Here is a 12674-nt window from a genome sequence, read left to right on the forward strand (position 1 = left end):
TGCAGAATCCTTCCCCAGGAGTTGGGAGGGAATGGAGATTTTACAGCATCCTTCCCCCTGGAGTGTGGAAGAATGGGGATTTTGCAGTATCCTTTCCCTGGAATGCAGTGGGAATGGGGATTTTGCAATATCCTTCCCCTGCTACATATCCCAAGTCACGCCCACAGAACCGGTAGTAAAAAAAGTTGAATTTCACCACTGGGGCATCTAGTTTTGAGTTGGCAGCTCTGCCTCCAGATCTCCCTGCCCTGAGATCAATAGGTCTGAGCCTGCCAGGTGTCAGGAGAGCCAACCTGAGCAGATGTTAAAAACGCGCCCCACCCTCACCCAAAAGGAGAGATCAGGGCTTTTCTGTAGATCAGTCAACAATGGGAGAGGAAATTTAAAAAAACAACAACCAAAAAGGGGTGGGGGTGGGTGGGGCAACAGAATGGAAGCAGTGCCATGGGGCACGACTGACTGTCTGCACGAAGGAGTACAGTTTGTCATATTGCTTACAAGGTAGTATTTTATCCAGCCTCTTCCCGCCAAGGACCTGTAAACCGGACTCTGTTCCAAAACCTTCCTCCGCTTCCAGGGGCCAAGGCAAGGGATGGGCACTGCTCTGCCGGGCTGTCAAGAAAACTAATTTAGAGAAGGGACTCCTCAGGCAGGTCACTCCTTTTCCTCTAGCCACCGATCCTTACTTTTGCTCCCTTCTAACAAAGTCCTTTGAAACGGGCTCACCAGAGATCAAAACTGGATTCAGCGTTGGGGGAGGGGGCTGCCTTCAGGAAAGCACTAACTGGAGGGTCCCTCCCTACCTTGGAAAGCCAGAGCAGGCAGGCAGCTGGAAGCAAAGGGCGCAGAGCTCCTACAACTCCTCTGTCTCACAGCCCCACAGGTGCGTGTTTGTGTGTGTCTGTCTGTGTGTGTGTGTGTGTGTGAGAGAGAGAGAGAGAGAGGCGAGCAAGGGCAGAGGATGGACAGCTTCCATCTCTATCACGACAGCTAGCCGTCCGTTTGGCCCAGACTTATGGTGCAAAATGGCAGAGGATCACCAGGATATGGGGCAGGGCAATGGCACCAAGCTCCTCTTGCCACGCCATTTGCAACCCCCACCCCCAAGGTGCTGAGCAAGAATTCATTGGGGGGGGAGGAGGAGGGGAGGAGAGGGTGTCGCATTTACACTGCAGCGTGACAACAAGGATCACAAAGAGACAGGGGCAGAAATGCACGGAGCCCGGAGAAGAGGAGCAGAGCTCCAAAGAGCTGTCTTGAGTCCTTTCCCCACTTCTCCTCTGCCAGCAGCAGCAGCCACGCCAGGAGGGGAGGCGAGAAGAGGCCAGAGCCTCTGTCGGACTGAAAGGACATGCTGAGCCCAAAGGGGCTATTTTCTTACCGGAGAGCGGGTCTGAGGCTGCGTGCTCATCGCCTGAGGGGCCTGGGGGTACACCAGCGTGGTGGGTGCGGCGTTCTGTCCCGCGGGGTACGGAGCCTGCCACAGAAAAGAGAAAGCAATGTTGGTAAAGGGATGGAGCCGGGATTTCCACCCATCCCTCCCTGCGAGGACTCTTGACTGGCAACTATCCACCTCCCGGGACTCCCCGGTTCCAGCAGACTCTGGCCATGAAAGGAGGGAGATCGTTCCATCGTAAAGCAGGAAAGGAAGGGTCCTGCAATCCCGGAATTCCAGACAAGCCCCAACCCCACCCCAGGCAGGCTGAGAATCCTGCTCTTCCCACAGAGTCTTCCAGGCAGACGGAGATCACTCGTTGGACCCTTATTCGCCTTATTGCCCCTGGGCTGGCTTTCTGGCCGTGCCTCCCCATCATCTCAAGCACACCCCGACAACCCATTCGACGTTAAGAGGGGAGGAATTTTAGATGGGCAAGAGGGGAGTCTCCCCCCCCCCGCCACGAGCACCTCAAACAGACAGGAGAACCAGGAGTCAACTCTTCTGAGAGCAGCTAGGTTAACAAGAGTGAGAACCAGTGATCATACAAGTGCCTAAATGTTTTAATATTTGAGGAGACTCAAATTGTGTCACACATGAGGCTGTGATAGCAGTCTCTTATCCTGGGCCACGCTGCACACAAAGCAATTAACCATGAGACTTGAGGCATCATACCAGTGAAGGCTGATCTTTTACGTCATCGCGTGACAACCTGCATGTCGGAAATAGCACGCAGAACCATCCCGCCTGGAATGCGCAGCCTCGCTGGCCTTCGGGCATGCGGGAGTGCCAAAACCTGGAAGAGCAGCGTCCCACCATGCATGCGCACGCTGGCACCCGAACTTCCAGTTTTCAGCGCATGTGCGCGCCCAACAAACAACTGGCCGTCGTGCATGCACACACCTGAAACCCAGAAGTTTGGGTGCCAGCGCATGCATGCCTGGCAGAATGCTGGTCTTCCAGGTTTCAGCGCTGCCGCATGTGTGACAGCCAGCTGGCCAGCGCGCATGCGGTCACAAGAACGTGGAAGAGGAGCCAGTGAGGCCGCGCGTCCCGCACAGGGTGGCTCTGCGTGCCGCTACCAGCACGCGTTCCGTAGGTTCATCAACACGGCCTCCTACTATTCTTCGTGACTACTTAATAAACCAAAATGCTCATCCGATTGGGCTTTTGCCTCGACTATATCAACAAGCGGCAAAATATCGGAGGCAGGAACCAATCTGGGTGAGCTGTCATCTTCTCTTCCCCCTGAAAGCAGAAGCCACTTCAACTGTGCCATCAAGAGTGGGCAGGAAATCCTCCGTTAAACTAGGGTGGCCAACTAAAGGAGAGCCCTGTGCTACTCAAGGGAAGGCAGGAAGAAAACTTTCCATGTCTCTTAAGCTGGCTAGTCTGCTCTGCTCGGGTCTTAAAAAGCAGGTGGCAGCAGCGAACCCTGGTCTGTTCATTCCCCAGAGCAGTAACCCATTTTGACCATGCTCAAGCACTCACCAAAACAGTGAGAGGACGGAAAGTCAGGGTCACAAAGAGGAACTTGTGGCACCTGAGCGTTGGAAGCCCACAGAAGGAACCCCCAGTCAAGAACTATTTTTACCGGCTTGCCAAACTAGTTGATACCCACTAGGCTTGCTGTGCAACAAGATCTCCACACTCCTAGCTAGGCTGGAAATAAACAAGAGACATAATTCTGTTGCATCACTCTGTGTGTGTGTGTGTGTGTGTGTATTACAAAATGCTGAGTCACAGGCAGCACTTTCGTTTCCAAATCTCAGCAGCACCAGCGTAATGGAAATGCCCACAACTCTACCGTGCCAGAAGTCTCTTGGCCCTGCCAAGCACCCTCCACCCTGCAAAAGCAATAAGACTGATATACCGCTTTCACAGTGCCTTTATCGCCCTCTTTAAGCGGTTTTACAGAGTCAGCCTATATTGCCCCCAACAATCTAGATCCTCATTTCACTAACCTCGGAAGGCTGAGTCAACCTTGAGCCAGTCAGGATCAAACTCCAGGCAGTGGGGCAGAGTTAGCTTGCAATACTGCATTCAAACAGTATCTCACAAGCAGAGCCAACGAATCACCCCTCTCAGCTCAGGCCTGCCTCAGAAGTCACACACCGGGCTGGGCTGGGCAGGTCAACACCATCCGCTGCAAAGCCAGCGTTCACACCCCTTGGGATTTAATTCCGCTGTCCACAAATGCCGGGAGTTCCTGAACCGCGCCTGACTACCTGCTGTGATCCACTGAAGAAGCTCAATTCAGAAAGGTTTTGCAGAGCTGCTGCCAAAACAGCTCGCTCAATGACCATCCATCACCTCTCTCTGTGGGAGAATGCCATGGCACTAAAGCACTTGGAAGCCTCTCCTTTCTCCATCAAGAGTTCCCTTGGCTATTTATGGAAAGGAAAACCTTTCTCCGTGTCCGTTAGTGATAAAAAGCCGAACCAAAACTCAGCAAATGTGACTTTTCAGGTAACCCTAGGACATGAGAACACTGCCGCAGATACCGGGGACGTGAACCTACAGCCCTCTGAATGTTTCCCAAGGCTTGGGAAGCATAGGAGGGCTCAGACTCCCTTAGAGGAGTCTCTCTCTCTCTCTCTCTTGGAGGAGACAAGAAAATGTATCCCTTTTCGACCACGTTATGAACGAAATCAAGTCGCTTTCTCCTCCCAAGGGGATTTCTAAATTACACACAAAATATTTTGAGGAGGCTGACAAGCACAACAGCTAGTTGTGCTAGTCGTTCCTGACTCTAGCGGGTGCTGCTCATCTCCATTTCAAAGCCAAAGAGCCAGCGCTGCCCAAAGACGTCTCCGTGGTCACGTGGCCGGCATGACTCAACACCCGAAGGCGCATGGAATGCTGTTACCTTCCCACCAAAGGTGGCCTCTATTTTTTCTACTTTTTTTTTTTTGCATGCTTTCGGACTGCTAGGTTGGCAGAAGCTGGGACAAGTAACGGGAGCTCACTCTGTTACGCGGCGCTAGGGGTTCGAACTGCCGACATTTCTGATCGACAAGCTCAGCGTCTTAGCCATTGAGCCCCTTTAGAGACACTGGTCGGGATTCCCTTAAAAATCTCCAGCAACTTGGGGGGAGGAAAACAAATCTGGATTGGGCTCGTCTTTAAGCCTAGCAGAACAAATTACTCTGGGATTTGATCCCACTTTTTACCCATGGAAGCCTGCTGAGAGACGACGACGTTTTAGATTAAAAATGATTGCAAGCAAATGATGGAAGCGCTAGTTTTATTCGGGGGGGGGGGGGGAGATGGAACATGACTGCACTTCCCCCTAAATCTGATTTAAAGCAATTAGTGAAGCTTACATCTCAAAGGCTCTTTTTTTCCTTAATGAGGGAGGGAACACAGATAAAGGTGAAGAGCCTGTCAGATTTCCGCAGAAAGCCAGGCCAAAGAAGATTTGGGGAGGGTGGGCTTATTTATCCAGAAGCTGAAATTCCCCACCCGGGAGCACCTCCTTCGCCGTTCCTGATTAGCATTAAGGGCCGCCAGACTTTCTCTCGCCAAATCATCCAAGCGTTTCTATTACGTGTTTAAGTCCCACAAGACGGGAGGGAGAGAACTTTGTCGAGGCAGCTGGAACCCAAATGTTTTGAGACGGACCCTCACTTCCCAGGGTTTCTGGATTTGGGAGCGGACTTAAAACAAGCAGGCTTCCAACCCACGGCTCACGACAACCAAGAAAGCAGCTTTCCGTCTGCCAACGGATTCATGCCACCAACTGGAACCGCGAGCCCAAACAGGGAGGAAGTCTATTTTCTGGAATTGCAGAAATGGGATAAGCAACGAGGAAGGGGTTTTCCTTCTCCCCTTCCTCGGAGATTTCCCTGAAAAGGGGGAAAGGCTGCGAAGGACAGGGCCCCCTGGGGTCGCACACAGAGAACACTGAATTCTTTGAGGCCATTTTTCTCACACCAGGCTGATTCTTTTTATCTTCCTTTTTGGGCAGCAAACGAAGTCCAGTTTGCACCATCAATGCCTTTCCCTGCCCAGTCCCCGAGGGTGCAGCAAAACGCTTCTTCGTCTTCCAAGTTCCCTTTTTGGGGAGTTCAGAACCGAGGCTAGTGGGGGAAACGGAGAACCCACCGCTCTCGCCAGGACAGTTAATGCCAAGGCTGGGGAATGCAACCAGCTGCCCCCTTCTAAAGAGAAGGCCTCCCCCATCCTGCTCGGAATTTCATGGGCAACCTCTGGACTTTACGCTTCCCAAGGCTGAGCAACAGCATGGCCCAAAATTACCCGGAGGCGACCAGATGCCTCCCAGCCCAAAATGCCGACCTGTCCTCCGTATCCGAAAGTTACAGGGCCTGCACAAACTTCTGTGGCGTTCCCCACACACCCCCTTGCGGGTCTGCAGGAGGGGGGGGAGGTGTATGTGTCCACACAACAAAATCCGAGACCAGGCTGGTCCAGTGGGCATCACTGGACTTTTTTTTTCCTCTTGTGACTCACCATCCCACATCCCAGAATCCTTTGCACCAGTTCCCTTGGATCTTCAAAAAGACTGCTGGCTCTTGGGTGGGGTGGAAAGCTTCTGTCCCTCCTCCCTCCTGGCTGCTGGAGCGAGAGTGAAAGAGAGTGACAGAGTGAGAGAGAGAGAGAGAGAGAGAGACAGAGGAGGAAAGTGACAGGGGGCACAGAGAGAGAGAGACAAGAGAGAGAGAGACAGAGAGAGCAAGAAGGGCAGAAGGAAGACGGGCAAAAGGGGAAGTGCATCTTCTCCCCTCCAATCGCTTTGCAGGATCTCTGGGGGGGTGGGGTTGCATGTCCTGGGAGAGGGGGCTCTCCTTTTCGCCAACTACTAAGCACAAAGAGCAAATTCAGCTTTTCAGAAATAATCCTCCTCCTCTTGATAGTAAACATCAACCCGCAGCGGGGACCCCACAGCTATTTCTCCACCAGCTTTCCTTGGGACCCTAACTGCCAGGGCCACCCCCAATAACCCCCCCATCTAGAGGAAGTCCATCTTGTCTCTAAACTGCTGGGGGGGGAGGCCATTTCCTTAAGCTCCTTTTGGCAGCCCCTCCCCTCTTTTTTCCAAGAGACCATCCGCTAGCTCTCCAGCCGTGTCTGTTTGTGTGTGTGTGAAAGGGGCAACTGAAGGTGCTGAGACATCTTTTGGACAGAGCATATCAACACTCTCCAGAGAAATGGCAAAGGGGGAGAGACCCCCATCAATCGACTGAGACCAGGGGCTCAGATTCCTTCCTGGGATCAATTCGCCAAGCTGGTAGTGGTAATCCCGGCTCTAAGCCATCCCGTTTAGGCAGGTTTTCGAGCCAAAGCACAATTTATAATTCAACTATCGTATTTTTTGGAGTATAAGGTGCACCTTTTCCCCTCAAATAGAGGCTGAAAATCTGGGTGCGACTTATACACCGAATACAGCATTTTTGGCTCCCCAAACCCCCAAAATGGCCATGCATAGCCTTTAGGAGGCTTATAGTGCTCCTGAGGACAAAAGTGAGCGAAAAATTGGCCGTTTTTTGCCCGTGTTTACCCCACCACAAGCCCCCAGGAGCACTCTATAAGCCTCCTAAAGGCTATGCATGTCCTTTTTTTGACAAAAAAATGGGCCCGGTTTCGTAAAAAATATCGTTTTTTGGTGTTTTTGTCCCTCCCCCACCCCCAGGAGCACTCTAAAAGCCTCCTAAAGGCTATGCAGGCCCTTTTTTTTGACAAAAATGGGCCCGTTTTCATGAAAAACGAGCCATTTTGGGAAGTCTGCAGAGCGCAAAAACTTTTTTTAATTTGCCTCTTCAAAATCTTGGTGCGTCTTATACTCTGGTGCATCTTATACTCTGAAAAATATGGTAAGTGAATACCACCCCTGATGTACAGGTAGTTCTCAACTTACAATTGTTCATTTAGGGACCGTTCAATGTTACAACACCGCCGCAAAATGTGACTTAGGACAGTTTTTCACATTTTCCCGACTTTTCCAGCCCCCCCACCCCCCTCCGGTCAGGGGATCAACGTTCAGAGGCTGGGCAAACCGCTTCATGTTTATGACCGTTGCTGGGGGGCCCCCCAGGTCACACGATCCCCTTTTGCGACCATCCGACAAAGCCATGTCAATGGGAAAGCCGTGTTCACTAACCAAGTGGGTTACTAAACTTATGAACTGCAGCGATTCCCTTAACAAAGGAAGGTGGCAAGGAAAGGTTGTAAAATGGGGCAGACCTCACTTAACAAACGTCTTGCTTCGCAACGTAATTTTGGGGGGCTCGAGTGTGTTTGTAAGTCGAGGACTAGCTGTACATTTCTCCGGCACGTTTAGGAAAGGATCTTAGAATGAAAGCGATGTGACCCACTGTCCCACTCTTCAGCTGACCCCACAACTGCAGGGCGAGCAGGGACGGCAGAGGCCTGACACGGGAAGGGAAGGAGGGGAGAGGAGAGAGAGAAAGGCAAGATTAACCATTATTTGGATCAAGGAACAAGAAGCGCCCCTTTTACTGACAATCCGCCCGATGAACGGGACAGGCCTGCGCGGGGGGAAGAGGGAGCCCTCTTGTCTCAAATTAAAATCCAGCCGGACGGGCAGAAGCCCAGCAAATGGATTCCTCTTCCCAAAGGCTGGGTCAGCCACGTTGGTTCAGATTAGAAATCAGGAGAAACGAAATGAAGGGGAAATGGCCTCTCAGAAAGCAGCTTTGGGTGCTCAAGAGAGGGTCGTGCAATTTTCCCAGGAGTTGCGTGTGGGGAAGGTGGGCTGGCCGTTCCTCAGGGATATCAGGAGAACCCCCAAAAGACGGGGAGGTGGGGGCACAAACACAGCCAAGGAGAGGGACTGGTTTGTTACAGCGGCCGGTCCAGGACGTTCTCAGGAGCTTCCGCAAGACTAAACTATCTTCTTCTTTTTCTTTCCATTTATTATTAATCTGTCCTAGTAGGCTGCCAGGCCCACCGCTGCTGGGTTCAGAAGTTAAACATCCCCCCTCCCCCAAAAACGCACCACCCCCCCCCCCATGAGCCATGGCCGCAGTGGGAGACGAAGGCCACCTTGTTCCTGCATGACATCAGCTCAATCCTCTGGGCCCAAACTCCAGCTAGAGAGACCAGAGCTGCTAAAAAACCCATCCGAGGAGGGAATCTGTGTTCGAGACAAGCCATCCTGAACCAGCATCCATGGCTGCCCAGTGCCTGCCTCCAGCTTCTGGCGGGCTTTGGTTTACTCTAAGCTGCCATCATGGTGGAGGCTGCTGCTGCTTTTTAAAGCGCTACCGCTGCAACCCTTCTTCTCTCTATGCTTTTCTTGGGGTGGGGTGGGGAATGGCTTCTGACAGGAAAAGAAAACGAGGCGCATACAGAGAGGGGAATCAAACCACCATCTGTTAGCCAAAAGGAAACCTCGAATGAAACAAGCTTTTGGAGTGGGTGGGAGGGTGAAGAGTGTGAAATGCTCCCTGAGCAATCCAGATGTGGTCGGGGGAAGGTGTCCCGCCCCACTAGGTCCCCCCCACCTCCTGTGCCCAGTCTGACATCCCCCCCTCCCGAGTTTTGGGGAGCCAAAACTCAAATCCCCGAACGAGAAACCTCCGATCTTACCTGAGTGAGACCAGGGGAAGAGGCATGTCCGGGGGGTGTGGCAGCAAGGGCTGGATGCCCCTTGTTTATTTCATGAGGAGAGTAAGGGGAGGGGGCAGGAGGGCCTGGCTGTCTTGCCACCTGCGTAACCTGCGAGGAGATAAGCTGTTAGTGAAATCACAACGGAGTAGGACTGTCTCCACAAAGTAAACATCCCGGGCAATGGGAGCCCATTGCTTGGGCTCATTGGAGGAGCTGGAAAACTGCACATTTATTTTTTAGTGCAGGGATCGGCAACCTTAAACACTCAAAGAGCCACAAAGGTCCTAACCAGAAGTCCCCCCGTTCAATTCTGGAGCCGACCGGAAGTCCGGTTCCCCCACCATAGAGTCTCCTCCTAGCACAGTGTCCCTTTTTCCTCTACCTGTCCTAACTGAAAAACCTATCAATTGTGGAGCCAACAGGGAGCCACAGCAGAGGGATGAGAGCGCCATATGCGGCTCTAGAGCCGCAGTTTGCTGGTTTAGTGGATCTGACTCCAGATAAGATTCCCAAGGACCTGTTTGATCCTAGGTAGGAGAAAAAGAGCTGTACCCTTAATGGATCACTTTCACCCAACAAGAGAAAAACTAAGGGTCTCTTCTGTAGACAAAAAAGGCTTGGGGGGAAACTCCCGGGCCCCTTCAATGGCACTGGGTTCTTTCTTCACAAAGGAAGAGAACCACCAACAACCGCCTGGCCATGGGTGGAGACAAGGCCAGCCCACGTGGGTGGGAGAGGAAAGTCAAGGCCCACTCTCGGAAGCCTGGGTGAGACACGGCTGCAAGGGAGTGAGTAAATGGACAGAAAAATCCACAGAAAAGAACTCTCGCCAATCTTGGCTAAACTGAGATGATCCATGATCAAAACTGAGGCTTAAAGATAAAAAGACCAGAGACACATCCTGTCCGCCATCTAATTAACGCTCTTGTTTCAAAGGCAGCAACGCAAAGTGGGCTCTAAAGAGGCAAGAGACAGATTACCATCTTCTTTGATCAACCCTTCGGTGGGAGAAAGCACGCCAGGGGAAATTCTAAGGCAAGGGGCGGGTTTTCCTGTCAGCTCCACAATTGATAGGGCTTTCAGTTAGGACAGGTAGAGGAAAAAGGACGCCACGCTAGGAGGAGACTCTATGGTGGGGGAACCGGATTTCTGGTCAGCTCCAGAATTGAATGGGGGGGGCTTCCAGTTAGGATCTTTGTGGCTCTTTGAGTGTTTAAGGTTGCCGACCCCTGCTCTAACAGGATGCAGTTCTGGGCTGCATTCCATTCTCAAATTATCAACATTGATCATTTCCTTTCTATCTACAAGGAAGAGAGCAAATGGCCCTTTTAACGTTGCTATTATATTTAATTGAATATCATTTACTTATATTAATATATTAATCATATTAATTAAATTATAAATAATTTAATTGAATGGAAACCGAGTGGAGCAAGTGGCCAGTTTTAAGCTTCTGGGTGTCGTAATAAAAAGAGGACCTAACCTGGGGCGCTCACATTGCAGCACTGGTCAAAAGAGCCCAGCAGAGATGATACTACCTGAGACTTCTCAGGAAATGACAACTAAATGAAAAACAGCTGGTGACCTTCTACCGCTGCACCATTGAGAGTATTTCAACTTACTGCCTGTATTTGGTTTGCCAATTGCCCAGTGGCAAATAGGACAGCGCTCCAGAGGGTCAACGTCATTGCCCAGAGGATCATGGGTTGCCCCTCTCCCGTCTTTGGAAGAGCTTTATAGTTCCCGCTGCCTTAAAAAAGTTCAAAACATTCTTAAAGATCCATCTCACCCTGGGCTCCCCCCCCCTTTTTTTTAAACTATTACCATCTGGCAGACGGTACCGGTCAATAAAAACAAGGACAAATAGGCTGAAAAACAGCTTCTGTCCCAGGGCAGTAACTATGTTGAATTCTAGGGTATAGTGCAATATTAATGCAATATCAGGGGTTTTCAATTTCAATTATACAGCATGTGAAGGAGGTGTGTTTGTGTTTTTATTTTTATAGTTATAATGTACACTGAAGATGACATTTAATTTTGTTGTACGAGGTGCAGTGACAATAAACTAAACTAAACTAAATTCATTTTTCTAGTAAAAGAACTTCTTCCATTTGGGAAATACCGGCTACTAGTGAAAACCCAAACCAATGAGTACCACCTACAAGACAATCCCATCCTTTCCTGCAAATAAATGGGAGAGTCTAAGGTCAACTTTCAAACAAGTACCCAGGTCTCTGGATACAAAGAGGTAAGAAAAGCTGTACTGTTTGTTTTGTTTTGTTTTTAATTTCCACACACTTTCCCATCAGCAGTTTCACTTAATCCACTCGAAGGAAAGTATTAATTGAAAAACAAATGTTGGCAATTACATTTATTCCTACCCAGCTGGTGTCCCGATGCTGATATACTTCTTAACAATGCAGCATTTCCCCAGGCTCAGCAATGGCTCATAGTAAAATGGATTGGCCTCCTGACCCACATCTCTCGTGGAAAAAGGACTGTGGCTGGAACAGCCTTCCTAATTCTCTTCCGGTTGGGGGCGGACTCTCCCTGCAAGCAGGAACTCTCCCCTGTGCTTGGAAGCCTTGCTCCAATAGGACCTTGGGTTGAAGACCAAGGCGGGAATCCTTTCTCCTCTGGCTCTTCCTCCCCTGGGCAGCCTCCTACTGATCCTCCTCCAAAACTCAAACCTAGACTGACACCACCACCCCCGCCAAAGACGGTATCTTTTTGTCAGGTAATGAGGATTTAATAGCTGCCATCTGATGTAAGGTTGTAATCTGTAAGATGATGCAATGAGGATGATACAGCAATACAGGTATCGCCAGTTTAAGACTCTGGTGGGGTCCACACATGTCATTTACCATTTTAAGAGGTGGCCATTAGAGGGCGTTTCTCTCTCTCTCTCGTCGTGTATCTCATTTCTCTCCTTGTGTCCGTAGCTGGGTGGTAAGGGATTTATCTACCATGTATATGTCTGTATATATTTGTATATAAACCCCTATTAATTGTCTAAAGGCTGTGTGCTGTGTTTTGCTCCTGAGTTTATCTCATAATAATAGTCACACTACAAAATCTCTGATACTTTTGCACAGCTGATTCCTATTCAATCCCAAGGAATCCAGTTCTGCAGGATCTCCCCCTGACACAAGGGGGAGCTGAAAGACGTCGTCTGAACCAGGCATCGCTCTCCAAAAGTTGGAGGGTGCAGAGAGGGTTTCAAATCACTTCATCCACTGACAGGGGGTCCAATTTTGACTTACCCTCCTGTCCTTGTTATCATTTTGCAAATGTTTACAAACAAATATCTACTCATTCGGAGTTTTACGTGAAGGGAATCGTGCGGGAGGAGGCCTGTTATTGAAGCTATCACCTGCTCATTCTCTGTAGGTGAGGCTCCTCTCACTCATCAGAACATTCCCCCACCCCCCCAAAAAAGCTGTGGGCGAAAAGCTGTTTGCGTGTTCTCCTTACCGTGCTGTACACAGCCGAGACGGTGGGAGTGAAGATCCGATCCTCCAGGGGCTGTTGTACAGGACCCCGGGGGATTCTGCAAAACAACAAGTTAAGGAAGAAAAAGGGGAGAAAAAAACCCACCACAACATTGAAGGATAAGTATGTTTTCTACAAACAATTTTTTTTTCTT

At 50.4% G+C, this 12674-nt stretch overlaps 1 protein-coding gene across 1 annotated transcript in view; it reads right to left on the bottom strand.

Annotated features, from left to right (window-relative positions):
- Positions 1-12674, bottom strand: part of LOC116518821 (eukaryotic translation initiation factor 4 gamma 3-like) — a 66866-nt gene that overhangs the window by 38955 nt on the left and 15237 nt on the right. Inside the window, exons 2-5 of the mRNA XM_032232355.1 lie at positions 12503-12578; positions 9008-9136; positions 5909-6013; positions 1382-1477 (exon numbers count right to left, since the gene is read on the bottom strand). Coding sequence (XP_032088246.1) covers positions 1382-1477; positions 5909-6013; positions 9008-9136; positions 12503-12578 — 406 coding nt within the window. The remainder of the gene's footprint in view (positions 1-1381; positions 1478-5908; positions 6014-9007; positions 9137-12502; positions 12579-12674) is intronic.

Source organism: Thamnophis elegans, chromosome 15 (genome assembly GCF_009769535.1).
Source record: "Thamnophis elegans isolate rThaEle1 chromosome 15, rThaEle1.pri, whole genome shotgun sequence".
Taxonomy (NCBI): domain Eukaryota; kingdom Metazoa; phylum Chordata; class Lepidosauria; order Squamata; family Colubridae; genus Thamnophis; species Thamnophis elegans.